A 12,538-nucleotide genomic window follows, 5' to 3' on the forward strand; every position below is an offset into this window, starting at 1 on the left:
TTCACCCTTAAAAGTGAAGCAAGGTCTGATAAAGGAGAGTGGATGAGTTCTGGGGACTTTATGCTCAGTGAGACAAAACTGTCACACACACAGGCAAACTGACGTGCACACACAACACTTCATGATTCCACTGATGTGCAGCGCTTAGAGTAGTGAATTTCATAGAGAAAGAAATCAGACAGTGCTTGCATGGGCCAGGGAGAGGAAAACAGCTTCAGCGATGGGTTTTGGGGGTGGATGCACGTTGGGTGTGTGGCCCTCTCCATGGAGTGCAAGCTTGACAGTGATTCCTGGAGTGGCTCGTGTTAAGCTCAGGGCCTTACGCACCTGCCTATAGGTACTGTGTGGCTTTATGATAGAGCTGAAGTTCACTTCACCTCCAAATTTAGGGCAGCTAGGATCACAAGGAGGACCAAGTTAGGAGGGCTTGGGGGCTTTGCAGATCGTGTTCTCTGGAGTCCATGTCGTTGGCCATTTTTGTGCTTCCCTTAGGCAGGCTGTGCAAAGCACACTGTGTGGAAATGCAGGGTACATTTGCAAAAGGGGCAAGAGCTTCCACGTGGTTAACTTGGGGCAAATAACGGAAGGCTTCCCGCATTGTGCCGCAGTCTGATTTCGTCGCTTGAGTGTGCAGCCAGGGATTACGTGCTTCTGCTGGAATACGTTTCCACTCATGATCCGCAATGGGTTTGGGGTGAGCTGTGTGAAGTGCAGATGAGGAGCACACTGCTGCCACCACCTGTGCTGCCCTGGGCCACGTCCTAGTGCATGGGCTGGCTCCCAGGCCTCGCAGGCGCAGGCACATTAACAGAAAGCTAAGCATGTGCAGCCCAGCAGCTCAGAGTTGGAAACGCCCTTCACAGTGTGGCTCCTTACAGAACCAGAAGACAATCATATTTCATGCTATAGTAAGGAAGTTAGACGTTTTAACTCCTCATCTTGTTGAAACTTTCTATATGTGGAGATCACATATACAGTATCTTTCTATTCTTAGCGAATGTGTCCATTTATTATTGTCTTGCATTCAGGGAAATCTAAGAAAATTATAAATATTTTTGATGTATGACTCTGAGAATCAAAATAATTTTATAAACATCTCCAGGCTTGGCTATATTTCCATGTGCAGACTTAGTATCTCTACCTACCTAATTGATATGATTAGCTTTCCTGAGTAGTACATAAGAAAGTCATCCTGCTTAATCGATGAATGCCAGGAAAATTTATGAATTTGGTTGTGTTCTGTCAATATTGCTTTTCTATTATTGTCATTTTTAATGCAAATATTATTTACAGTTGTAAAGAAAAATGAAGATGCGATAGGAAAATCTTAGCAGCAAATTGGTTAAATGAACTGAAAACATCAATGCACAAACATCACAATATTAAGTACATACAATTCATATAAAAGCAAGCACCAGGCCAGGAGCTGCACGGTAGGGATCAGTGCTTGCTGGAATAAGTGATGAAATTTGCTCTTCCTACTGCACATTCCTGTATAGCCAGGAACTTATTTTCCTTGGTTATTTATGTCTCACTCGGCACCCACAATATGAACACCTCCATGAGGAAACCATTATTTTCATTTCATGAATAAAAGATCATTTTAAAAGTTCATTCCTATTAGGAACAAGATTTAGTTGGAAACCTGAAAGACAAAGATCAGATGTGGGAGGAGTGTCAAGTATGTGAGCAGTAAGATCAGCCCTAAAGCTGCTTAACAGTGACACGCTTTAAATTTAGCTCGTGTCATTGATATTCAGTACGGAACTAGAAATAAACTCTTCTTCGTAACAACCATAGTTGTGAATTTATTCTTCTTCTTATAGTGAAATAATGTTCCAAGGCAAACTACACATATAAACCTGTGACTTTAAACTATCACAAAAATGTAAATGCTTTGCTTAAAATTATGTACACAGTGCAGTACTTCTTTGCCCTAGAGAAAGATAGCCCTGAGTGATTTGTAAGGAAATTGATTAAACTTGGAATGTAAAGTTAACTAAAGTTCTCAGACATGCAAGTTCAGTATACATAGCTTCTCTTATTTGAAAAACTTAACACATATAAAGCACTAAACAAAAAGTTGTTCTGTAGACAGCATTATGAATATTTGTCTGTTTGAGTCAGGATAACGTAAGAAAGCTAACACAAGCTTCAGTTTGGCACAGAAAATAAATCACTTTTCAAAACCTGCCAAAATCACTTTCCATTTTCTCTTTCTTTTTGCAACACCAGGGGACTGAACTTGAGACCTGGTGCTTGCCAGGCAGGCGCTTATGCCACTGAGCTACCTCCCTGGCCCAGCTTTCCATATGCTGACATCCTGTTCGGTTTCCTTCTTGAGACTGCTGTAGTTTACAATCTAGAGGTCCTTTCTTTCCCTCCTTCCTTAATTCCTAAGTAATTAATTTTTCTCTGTGCTTCTGTGAAGGGCATGTTTCCCCAGATTCCTCTCTCAGTGCATTCGTTATTAGTACTGGAAAGCTACTGAGCTTTGCATATTCATTTCTGTACCCTGCAGCAATCCTGAGTTTGTACTCTACCAGGAAGAAATAGAAACTGGAGTCACTTGTAGCAAAGGGCTGGGTGAGACCATAGCGTTATCGGCAGTGGGTCAGACACACAGCTGGAGTGCCACCGGGGTCTCCTTCATGAGAAACCCCAGGCACAGTGAAGAGCAAAGGGAAAGACAGCAGGCAGCAAGCAGGGAGAGAAGCTTTCACCAAAAGGAGGGATCAGGAGATGAACGGAGGCAGGAAGGGCATGCGATGGGGGCTCACGAGCTGAGTGCATGCCGTGGCTCCCACAGATGTGGCGGGCATCGTGTGCCAGCAGCGGCCTCAGGGAGCACAGACAGAGGTGCCTGCATAAGAGTGAGCGTCACAGTGTCCTGTCATCTTATCACAAGTGTCAAAAGTATTTTAAAGGTGCACTTCTTAAATCTAAACTCCTCAGAGAATGCTCTCAAATTCTTACTTGGTTAGAGTCTTTTTTTAATATTTAAAAGTGATAAATTACATCACATTAAATTTTAATTTTGGTTTACAAAAATATTCGTATCTGTATCCTTCTCGATCTTCAACGTAAATGACGAACAATGAAGCAAACATAATAAATACCTTATTATTTGCAAAATATTTATGAATTAGGAAATATTAAGGTTGTTACTAAACCCCTCAGCACCCCAAAAGATGGCAAAACTCATGACTTCTGGTTAGTTACTCAGTCTGTTGGCAGGCAGATCCCACAAGCTGCAAGCTGCATCCAGGAATACAGTGGTGTGCGGGAAGCGAACCCGTGCACTCGTGGGGCTGCACCACAGTGCTGGGCTCGGCGCCTTTCGGGAGGGCTCAGCACACATTGTAGAACGGGTTGATCCTGCTTATGGCAGGTTTAACTGAAAATAAGATGAACCTGGGGAAACTCACCACAGCCACGTGAAAAAGCAGTGAGGAATGCACTGAAAGACTGGTAACATACCGGAGCACAAGGTTGTTTTGTAAAATAAGCAAAATTGAGAATAAAACTTTATGCTAAAAGGGCAATTATTCAATTGTCTTATAAAATATTTGTAAATGAATTATACATATTAAAGTAGGAAGTGTAACTTTCTGGTTGAATATTACAAAAAGCAAAGCAATTAAATCTTTTTCTCTGTTGAGAACCTTGTTTTATATCTTTAAAACATGAATTTATTGAAGGTGCTAAGAATAATGGCTATGTAAGATATGAGGCCAGTGCAAATGAAAATGGTTAAATGATTCTCTTCTCATTCATACTGGTGTCACAGAGGGCAGAAGTGAAACTTATACACAGTCTGCATTTCACCGAGAATTTGGACTCACTAGCATTAGTAGGCAGCATTTTAGATGAGAGGTATGTATGATGAAAATATTAGAAAAGGAAGATAAAGCTAATACTAGATTCAAGACACAACATTTTGCAAGTCTTACAGGAAAGATGCAATGTGCATTTCACCATGCTGACACCAATACTTTTTTGAGGTTGAGGACAATGAAGCCAAATTTTCACGTGAAGCAGTGCATGAGGAATCCTTCATCTCTTTTCTGTTGGCAGAGTCTCCTCAATTAGAACTCATGGGCCTTGGGAACACCACCTCGGATTTCATCCTCCTAGGGCTCTTCAACCACACCACAGCCCACCAGTTTCTCTTTGGGGTTGTCCTAGCAGTTATGTTCGCCTCCATTACAGGCAATGCCCTGATGGTTCTCCTCATCCTCCAGGACCCCCGGCTGCACACGCCCATGTACTTCCTGCTGAGCCAGCTCTCGCTCACGGACCTCATGCTGGTCTGCACCACAGTGCCCAAGATGGCGGATGGCTATGTGTCTGGAAGGAAGTCAGTGTCCCTCGTTGGATGTGGGCTACAGATATTCTTCTTTCTGACAGTGGGTGGTGGGGAGAGCTTCCTCCTGGCAGCCATGTCCTATGACCGCTATGTGGCTGTGTGCCACCCGCTGCGATATGCCACCCTCATGAGCTGGCAGTTGTGTCTGAGAATGGCTTTGGGTTCCTGGTCCCTGGGGGCAGCTGATGGGCTCATGCAGGCTGCTGTCACTCTCAGCTTTCCTTTCTGCAACAGGCTTGAGATTGATCACTTCTTCTGTGAGGCCCCCGTGCTCGTGCGTATGTCCTGCGGTGACACGTCAGCCTTTGAGTACTTCATGTACGTCTGCTGCGTGCTGATGCTCCTCATCCCCTTCTCCCTCATCCTGACATCCTACAGCCTCATTCTCGCTGCTGTCCTGCGCATGCGCTCCACAGAAGCCCGCAAGAAGGCCTTTGCCACCTGTTCTTCCCATTTGGCGGTGGTCAGTCTCATTTATGGGGCTGCCATTTTTGTGTACATGAGACCCACATCCTACAGGTCAGCCACCCACGATAAGGTGGTGTCAGCCTTCTATACGATCTTCACCCCCATGCTGAACCCCGTGATCTACAGTCTGCGGAGCAGTGAGGTTAAGGGAGCCCTGTGGAAGTGTCTAAGGAAGGGTGCTGCCTTAAGAGGTGACTGACAGCATGTATATTTGCTCCAACACTAAAGGCTTCCATACGAATTACCTACAATGGGCCAGCCAGACGCTTGGGGGTGTGGTGGGGGTTGATCCCCCACTTGCAGGGCTCACCCCACCCCCCGGGTGCCCTGAGAAGGAGACAGAGACTGACAATCGGCGTGGTGGTGAGTGCCTGTAATCCCAGCGCTTAGGAGGCTACAAACAGGAGGATCACTATGAGTCCAATCTGGGTAGTGAAACCCTGTAGACCCTATACTAAGTACATTAAGAAAAAAAATGATTACCCACAAGAAGCTTTTTCAAGTGCATCTTTCTTTTTTCTTTCACTTCTCATTGTGAATGAATCTCCATACTTTGAAACTATTTACTGTGCTTTCATTACCAAGTGAAAATTTTTTTTTTATAAAAATCTGCTATCACAAATCCTTAGCAAAAAATATCTGTGTTGTTCATACAATGCCGTTCCATTTAACAAATGTGGTACAGTGCAATTTCGAGAATTAACTATTGTTATTTGCTGTAAATCAGGACAGAATTTGTGCTCAGCTGGCTTTGGGCTGCAGATCTTTCTGACTGTGGTGGATGGAGAGTGTTTCTCTTGGCAGGTTTAGAGCTAGGGTTTCTCTTCAACCAGTTTTAACTGAAATTCACAAGTATTATCAAAATGTAACTTCTGTCTCTTCAAAAGGTCTCCCCTGCCTTTTGCTACTGAAAATTCCCATGGGTCACAACCACTGATCGGACCTCCCTACCCATTCTTCGGTTCGCCTTAGTCTTACTACATAGTGATGTAAAATTAAATCACATCATTTTAGAGTCTTGACTTCTCTTGTGCATGCGCAATAGGATGTAAAATCTTCTGCACACGTCACGGTCCTCCGATAGCTCCTCTGTGCTGCCGGGCAGTGTTCTCTACAGGAATACAACTTGTCTGAAGCCCGTAACTTCATGGTGGCACGTCTGTGTGCTGCTCACTGGGAACTGGAAAAGCAAAGCTGCTACCCACCTCCTTGGTGTGACCTTTTGCTTCCCTTAGTGGAAGTCTGATGAACTTCCCAGCAACCCGCTTAGATAGCTGTCGAATTTTAGACTCTGATCGGGAATGCACACTAGTTCTAGATGCTCCAAACATTACTAAATCTTCACCTTAGCTCACTTTCTTCAATTGTTAATTTATTTTTCTTTCAGTTTAAAATTTCAATACAAGTAATTGTATTTAAGGCTTTAAATGTACTTATTACTGTTTGCTTATTTTTTTATAAAGCATTTCAATTTTTGAAAAATAAAGGGGAACAATTTGTACATGTTTCAAAATCAAGCAAGTTTTGATTCAATAATAAAAATATGGGACTTTCAGAAGCATACTGGAAAATTTTGGAGTAAAATGATATTTTATCTTGTCATTTGGACATATTTATTGTCTGAAGTTCATATATATATTCTCTCCAAGATAGTCTACTTAGTTTGAAACTATCAATTTCTTCATTTTTGTTTTGTGTTGTAAGAAGATGATTCTATTGCATCTGGGAATGATCCCAATAAAAATCTGAAAGCCTCTCTTCAGAAATATACTTTTGATATTAATTCCTCCTCTTCCTTCTTTTTGTATCAAGAGCTGAACTCACAAACTTGCACTTGCCAGGCAAGTTCTGTGCCACTCAACTATATCCCTCACATCCCTAAGAGATATTTTGGCAGAAATATAAAATGAGAGATGTAAAAGAAAAATTAGGGATGACACTGTTCAGGTTACAATTCTTATCATTTGTTGGCAAAGTTTTATACAAGAAAAATCATTTTGAAGTAATATACTTGACACTTTTAAAGAAAATCCTGATTTCACAAAGAAAAAAAGAACTGTGTACATTCATGATTTTATCTTTCAGAAGTAGTTATTTAGGCACGTTCTAGAAACAAAGGTATGAAATTAAAGGATCATCTCTAAGATTGTATTTTAAAATACCATGTCTGGAGATTAATGCTTTGGTTCTTTTCACTGTTTATTTTTTAAATCCTTTGTTTGCCGCCATGTTCCTTTCTTGGCAGGGATTTAGCCAGAATTGTTTCCCCATGTCCAGGAGGCAGTATAAACCGTGGAAGACACTGCCAGAAGGCACAGCAAAATCCTTCTGCAGGTCCTGATCTGCAGCTTGGAGCAGTAGAATGATCTTCGGAGGAACTTGTCTGAGTGCCTGGCGCAGAGTCACTTAGGCCTCTCAGCCTGGTCACTGTGCTTTAGATCCTGTTGCTCAGATGAACAGACACACAGGATCAGTGGCGACTGGGACTCAGTATCCCCTTTCCACGTTCACAGCATGCATTAAGTGGACATTTTAACCCTCACTGAACAAATAAAAATAGTATAATTTACAATGTAATTAAATAACATTATAAAGATGCTGTAATTAATTTAACATAACTAAATACCAAAATAATCAACATGTGTATCTTTCATTCAGTATTCCTTCTGCGACTACATCTGGCTTGTTGCTTCCCCTTTCTTTTCCTCTGAATCATGACCACATCTTAGGGATATGCTCTGTGTTAGTTCTCAGCCATGAGAAATGAAGACAAGCTTGCTGTAGGAAATTTTCACCGTCCACCCTCTAAAGATACAGACCGGGTGTCTCCTTCGCATTTAGCAAAGCAACATTTGTAATGGGAAAATCAGCACCAGGCAAACAGCCTGAGTGAGCCAGCTTTCCTCTTCCCTCCTAAAGCACCAGATGCAATTGCTCAAGTCCCTATATTAAACAAAAGAGTGAGAGACATGTGGGTGAGCGGTGCATTAGGCTGAATCATGAGGTCTGACACGAAGGCTTCCAGATGACTGGTAGCCGTGACCTGGGCACACCTGATGGTGTGGGCTTGCTGCTGGGGGCCCCTATGGTGCTTCCAGGCTCAAAAAACCAGTGACTCTACCTTGCTAACGTGTGTGAGATGCTGAAAATCTCGGCTGGCTTTTCAAAGTACTAGAAGTGGATTCATTACCTTTATGACTATAAATTAAAAAAAAATCAGCTGAATGTTTCTGCCTAATTCACTTAAAAACCATATGGTAGGGGCCAGTCAGATAGCTTAGTTGACTAAAGCATCTGCTTTGGCAGAACACAGGGGCTGGGGTTGGATCCCAGGGTGCCTGTGCCGCCCCCCCCCCCCAAGGCACATTGAGTGGGCGATTGAAACTGGGCATAGTTGTGCACGCCTCTAATCCTAGCACTTGGGAGGCTGAAAACAGGAGGACCACTATGAGTCTACACCCTGCAGACCCTGTACACCCTGCCCTAAATTCATTTTTAAAATGGTGACTATTTAGCTGACTTATAACTCAATTAAAGTACATGTAACCAAAAATCACAGATTAAAGAAGACTCTTGCATGTTAAAAGGAAATGCTGCACCCATTTCCAGGTAAAAGGGTCACTGTGTCACATGAGAAAAATTTTACACTGTTCTGAGTTTTAAAACATGACTTAAAAATGTACCTTATTCTTAAGAGGTGCAGAGTGGCTGGGGTCTGCCTCCCTACAGCTGCTCCAGGCTGAGAACAAATCAGTCCCTGCACTTACCTAAGCAGCTGCTTTAGTTCACTGAGCTATCTCACCGGCCCCATTCATTACTTTTTGAGTCAATTAAAGTAATAATTTCATTATTGAAGAGAATGTTACTGATAATAAGAATTGATTAAGCATTCTATGTACAGCAGCATAATTTATAGCAATTCTGTAATTAGACAATTGTAACTTAAAATACTAAAGAGCTGACTGTTGAATTCTCTGGAACACCTTGCTCAAGGTGTGTGACTAAACAGACAATGAGGTTACAAGTTTCTGATTTGCCCAGATTATTAATATTCATATAGCCACCTTATATAGTTTTAATATATCCATGAATTTATTTAGGTATGCCGTGCATTTGTTTTGCAATGAGCATCTTTTGGGTAACAAAACAGCTTGGTATGGCAACTGTCTAGGATGAGTGAGGAAGAGGGTGCCTTACTGAACTAATTACATTTTACCTAAAGCATTTTTTAAATGCATGTATTTAGTATAGGGTCTACAGGGTCTAGCTACACAGATCATACTCGTCCTCCTGCTTTCAGCCTCCCAAGCACTGGGATTATAGGCGTGTGCCACCACACCCAGTCTCAATCGCAGTCTCAGTGCACACTGGGGGTGGGTCCAGCACTGTATGTGGGGGACAGAAGTTGTGGTCCCTGTGCCTGCCTAATCTGCTGAGCTATCTGGCAGGCCCGTCACCTAAAGCATTTTCATTTCCTCTAGTATACATAAATGCCTTTGGAAATCCTTCATTTTGGTTCATTCAGTATTTTTCTTTGCCTTTTCTTTTTACTCACACAACCTGTGATCCAACCCAAATGAAACAAGGACCCCACATGTGTGCTCTGACCCCAGACTCCAGGGTCTAATGGGCACTGCCAGCGTCGGGGGCCCACCCACAGTGGGAGACCAGTGTGAGCACAGGATGTTCTCTCAGGACCCTGGCGGTGTTTTCACGCTATGTAATTTCAGATCTCACTTCACCCCTGAATATTCCATGAAAAACTTTACACAAAATTCAATTATTTACAATGTCTGAAATCTAGCAAAGTGCACCTCATGCACTTGTCTTAGCATTAGATAATGAAATGACAGATGTGTTGTGGGTAATGCTTGCTATGACTTTCGTGCATTTTATAATGTAGTTGTCAGCTATGTGGAATAGAGATGTGGAAGCAGTTATTGTTTCACTCACAGATCAAAGAAGGATGATATGCAGACTAAGAACATACTGAAAAATATCTTCTCACACTGTCCTTCTGATTCAAAACAAATAAAGTCACATTGCATGTTAGTTCTGAAGTACAGGTTATTTATCCCTCCAAAATATTTGTGCAGAAATTATCTGTTCTGGGACAATTTAAACAATATTTAAAACAGTAATTGTAGCTAATTTTGGCATTATTCGAATGTCCTACACATTGTACTAACCATAAAATGTTTGGTACTATCATAGCAGGTACCCATTACATCCTGTCTGCACATAAGCAAGTGGAAGCTTCTGCTGATTTTAACTGCCTGATTTTATCCAAGTACTTATTAGAGACCGATTTTCAAGCGTTAGGACCTAGCTTCTAAGTACACCCTGTAGTAGTCAACTGAACAGAAACGTTTTATTGAATTAAGGAAGAAACTCAGCAATGGTTACTCAGTTATTTTGAATAAGCATTAGTAAGTGACTGACATCACTAGATCTAAGGTTTTCTGCTGGTTAATGAGAAGTGCACAGGTACATCTCATGAAGATTCTCTACGAAGTACAACATGTAACTGCTTGTGCAGTGACTGAAACATTTCATGACAATGAATATTTAAAAATGCTGATAGTTTAAGATTACCTCTTTCAATTATACACAACACTGATTTTTCAAATTATGTTGCATATATTTATCCTTTGAAAATTCCACAAGAAGCATGTCTTAGCACACATATCCTCTGACTGTTCTCAACCTAGTGAAGCTAAAGGGAACTGAGGCTGGAAACACTCTAGATGTGTTCAGAGTCTCCGAAGGCTAAAATAATTATGATAATTAAAAAATATTTCTGATGACTTACTCTAAATTTTATACACATTTGCAAAATTGAATTTTAATCTGTGTGTTTGTAAGTTTAAGACACTGAGCCAGTGAGAAAGCTCAGTGGTCAAACCACCGGCTTAGGCAAGCTCAGGCAAGTGCACAGGGACTACAGTTCGAACTCCAGCACTACATGCCATGCCAGTCCCACCCCAGGGTGCTCTGAGCTGGCCAAATAAATAAAAATAAAAACTTCAAAAAAAGTTATTTCACTTATAAAAAAAGATATTTTACAATAACAGTTTAATTTTTAGTCCAAAATATTATCAAACTGACCCAGCCAGACTCTAGGCCTGGCATGAGTATGGGAATTTCTACCTGCTTGTTGCACCCAATACCCCTCCCAAGCCCGACCCCAGACCCTGCACGAGGCCTCCTGTGGAATCTTGCAGCAGAACTTCCTGCACAGAGGCTAGAAGCCAAAACAAGCTGAACACAGCAGCCAAACCAAAGCCAGGCACATCTGCACAAGTTCCAAGTTGGTAGATGCAGACTCGGTAAGGTGAGACACTTTGCTGGGTCCAGATCTATGAGACTGTCCTCTCTTTTTCACTCTTGATCTACAAAAGGGGCAACAGGTAACCAGGTGAATGAGTCTGCCTGAAAGACCCCAGGGACATGAAGGGGAGGGGATGAGACAGAACTCTGGGGAACTAACTTAAATACAAATTCCCAATTTAATACCTGCTTGGCTGCACAGACATAATGCTTGCTCTTACTGACTAAAATATAAACCCATTAGTTACAAAAATTTGTCAACTGCTAAATATCAATACCCATTATTAGTGTTCCTAATTGTATTTCTGTAAATACAAAACTAAAACTGGCTTAACCATATAATCTCTTCGGTAAGAATTCTGGTGGGTGCTAAGGATATAACTGCACCAAAGTTCCGCACCAAACCTCCACAACAAAGCTCAGAGGACAGAGCTATATAAAATGACAATGAGAAAAAGAAGAATGCAATCTCAGGCCGCGAGCCTACCCAGAACAAATGCGGAGATGCTAGCACTGAAGAAATTGGAAATCAAACAGATGAAATGTCTGAATTAATAGTGGCTGAAGTAAAGAAACAACTGCAGAAAGGTGTGTTGGAAATAAGATAAAAAATAACCTCTGAAATAAGAAATTTATGAATTAATATCATCAGAAGTAAAGAATCAACTGAAGAAACATAATAGTGGAAATCAGATCAGAAATCATCTCTGAAGTAAAAAAGAGAAAGGATAACTATAATGAAAGAATAACTGCTCCTAAGAAGACACTGATAAAAAATAGAGGGGTTTACAGAAATGATGGAAGCCTTCAATGAGCAATATAGGAAAGAAATAAATCTCACGAAGCAGAGTCAGAGCTACAGAGGAACTTAAAATCTCAACCACAAGCTTGAAAAAACATTTGAATGAAAGTGAAGACAGAGTTTCAGATCTTGAAGATGCTGTCACAGCTAGTGAATAGGTAAGAAAAGATCTCTTACAAAAACTAGGATACAGGAAAAAATAATTCATCACCTGCAAGATGAGGTAAAGATGAACAACGTGAGAATAATAGGCATCAACAAGAAAGAAGTGGGGCTGGTGAGATGGCTCAGTGGTCTAAAGCACCTACTTAGAACAAGCTTAGCAAAGGAAAGGGACCACGGTTCAATCCCCCAGCACCACATGCCAGCCAGCCCACACCCCCTGGTGGGCTGAGCTGGCCACACACACACACACACACACACACACACACATACACACACACATATAAATAAATAAAATTTAAAAAAAGGAGTTAATACAAATGATATAAAAATATGAGTAGAAGTAATAGCAGAAAACTTCCAAATATGGGGAAACAATCTGACATTGAGCTACTGAAGTGTATAGA

General features: G+C 41.5%; 1 protein-coding gene across 1 annotated transcript; it reads left to right on the forward strand.

The window, feature by feature from the left end:
- Positions 1–4,097: 4,097 nt before the first annotated feature.
- Positions 4,098–5,036, forward strand: LOC101580225 (olfactory receptor 2T33-like). The gene has a single exon (XM_004648529.1). It carries the CDS (start codon positions 4,098–4,100, stop codon positions 5,034–5,036), a length of 939 nt encoding a protein of 312 aa, XP_004648586.1.
- Positions 5,037–12,538: the final 7,502 nt, after the last annotated feature.

The sequence above is a fragment of the Octodon degus genome, unplaced genomic scaffold (genome assembly GCF_000260255.1).
Source record: "Octodon degus isolate 3935 unplaced genomic scaffold, OctDeg1.0 scaffold00429, whole genome shotgun sequence".
Taxonomy (NCBI): domain Eukaryota; kingdom Metazoa; phylum Chordata; class Mammalia; order Rodentia; family Octodontidae; genus Octodon; species Octodon degus.

Excerpts from the sequence above, each read along its gene's own strand:
- LOC101580225 (XM_004648529.1), top strand. The coding sequence starts at position 4,098 with ATGGGCCTTGGGAACACCACCTCGGATTTCATCCTCCTAGGGCTCTTC.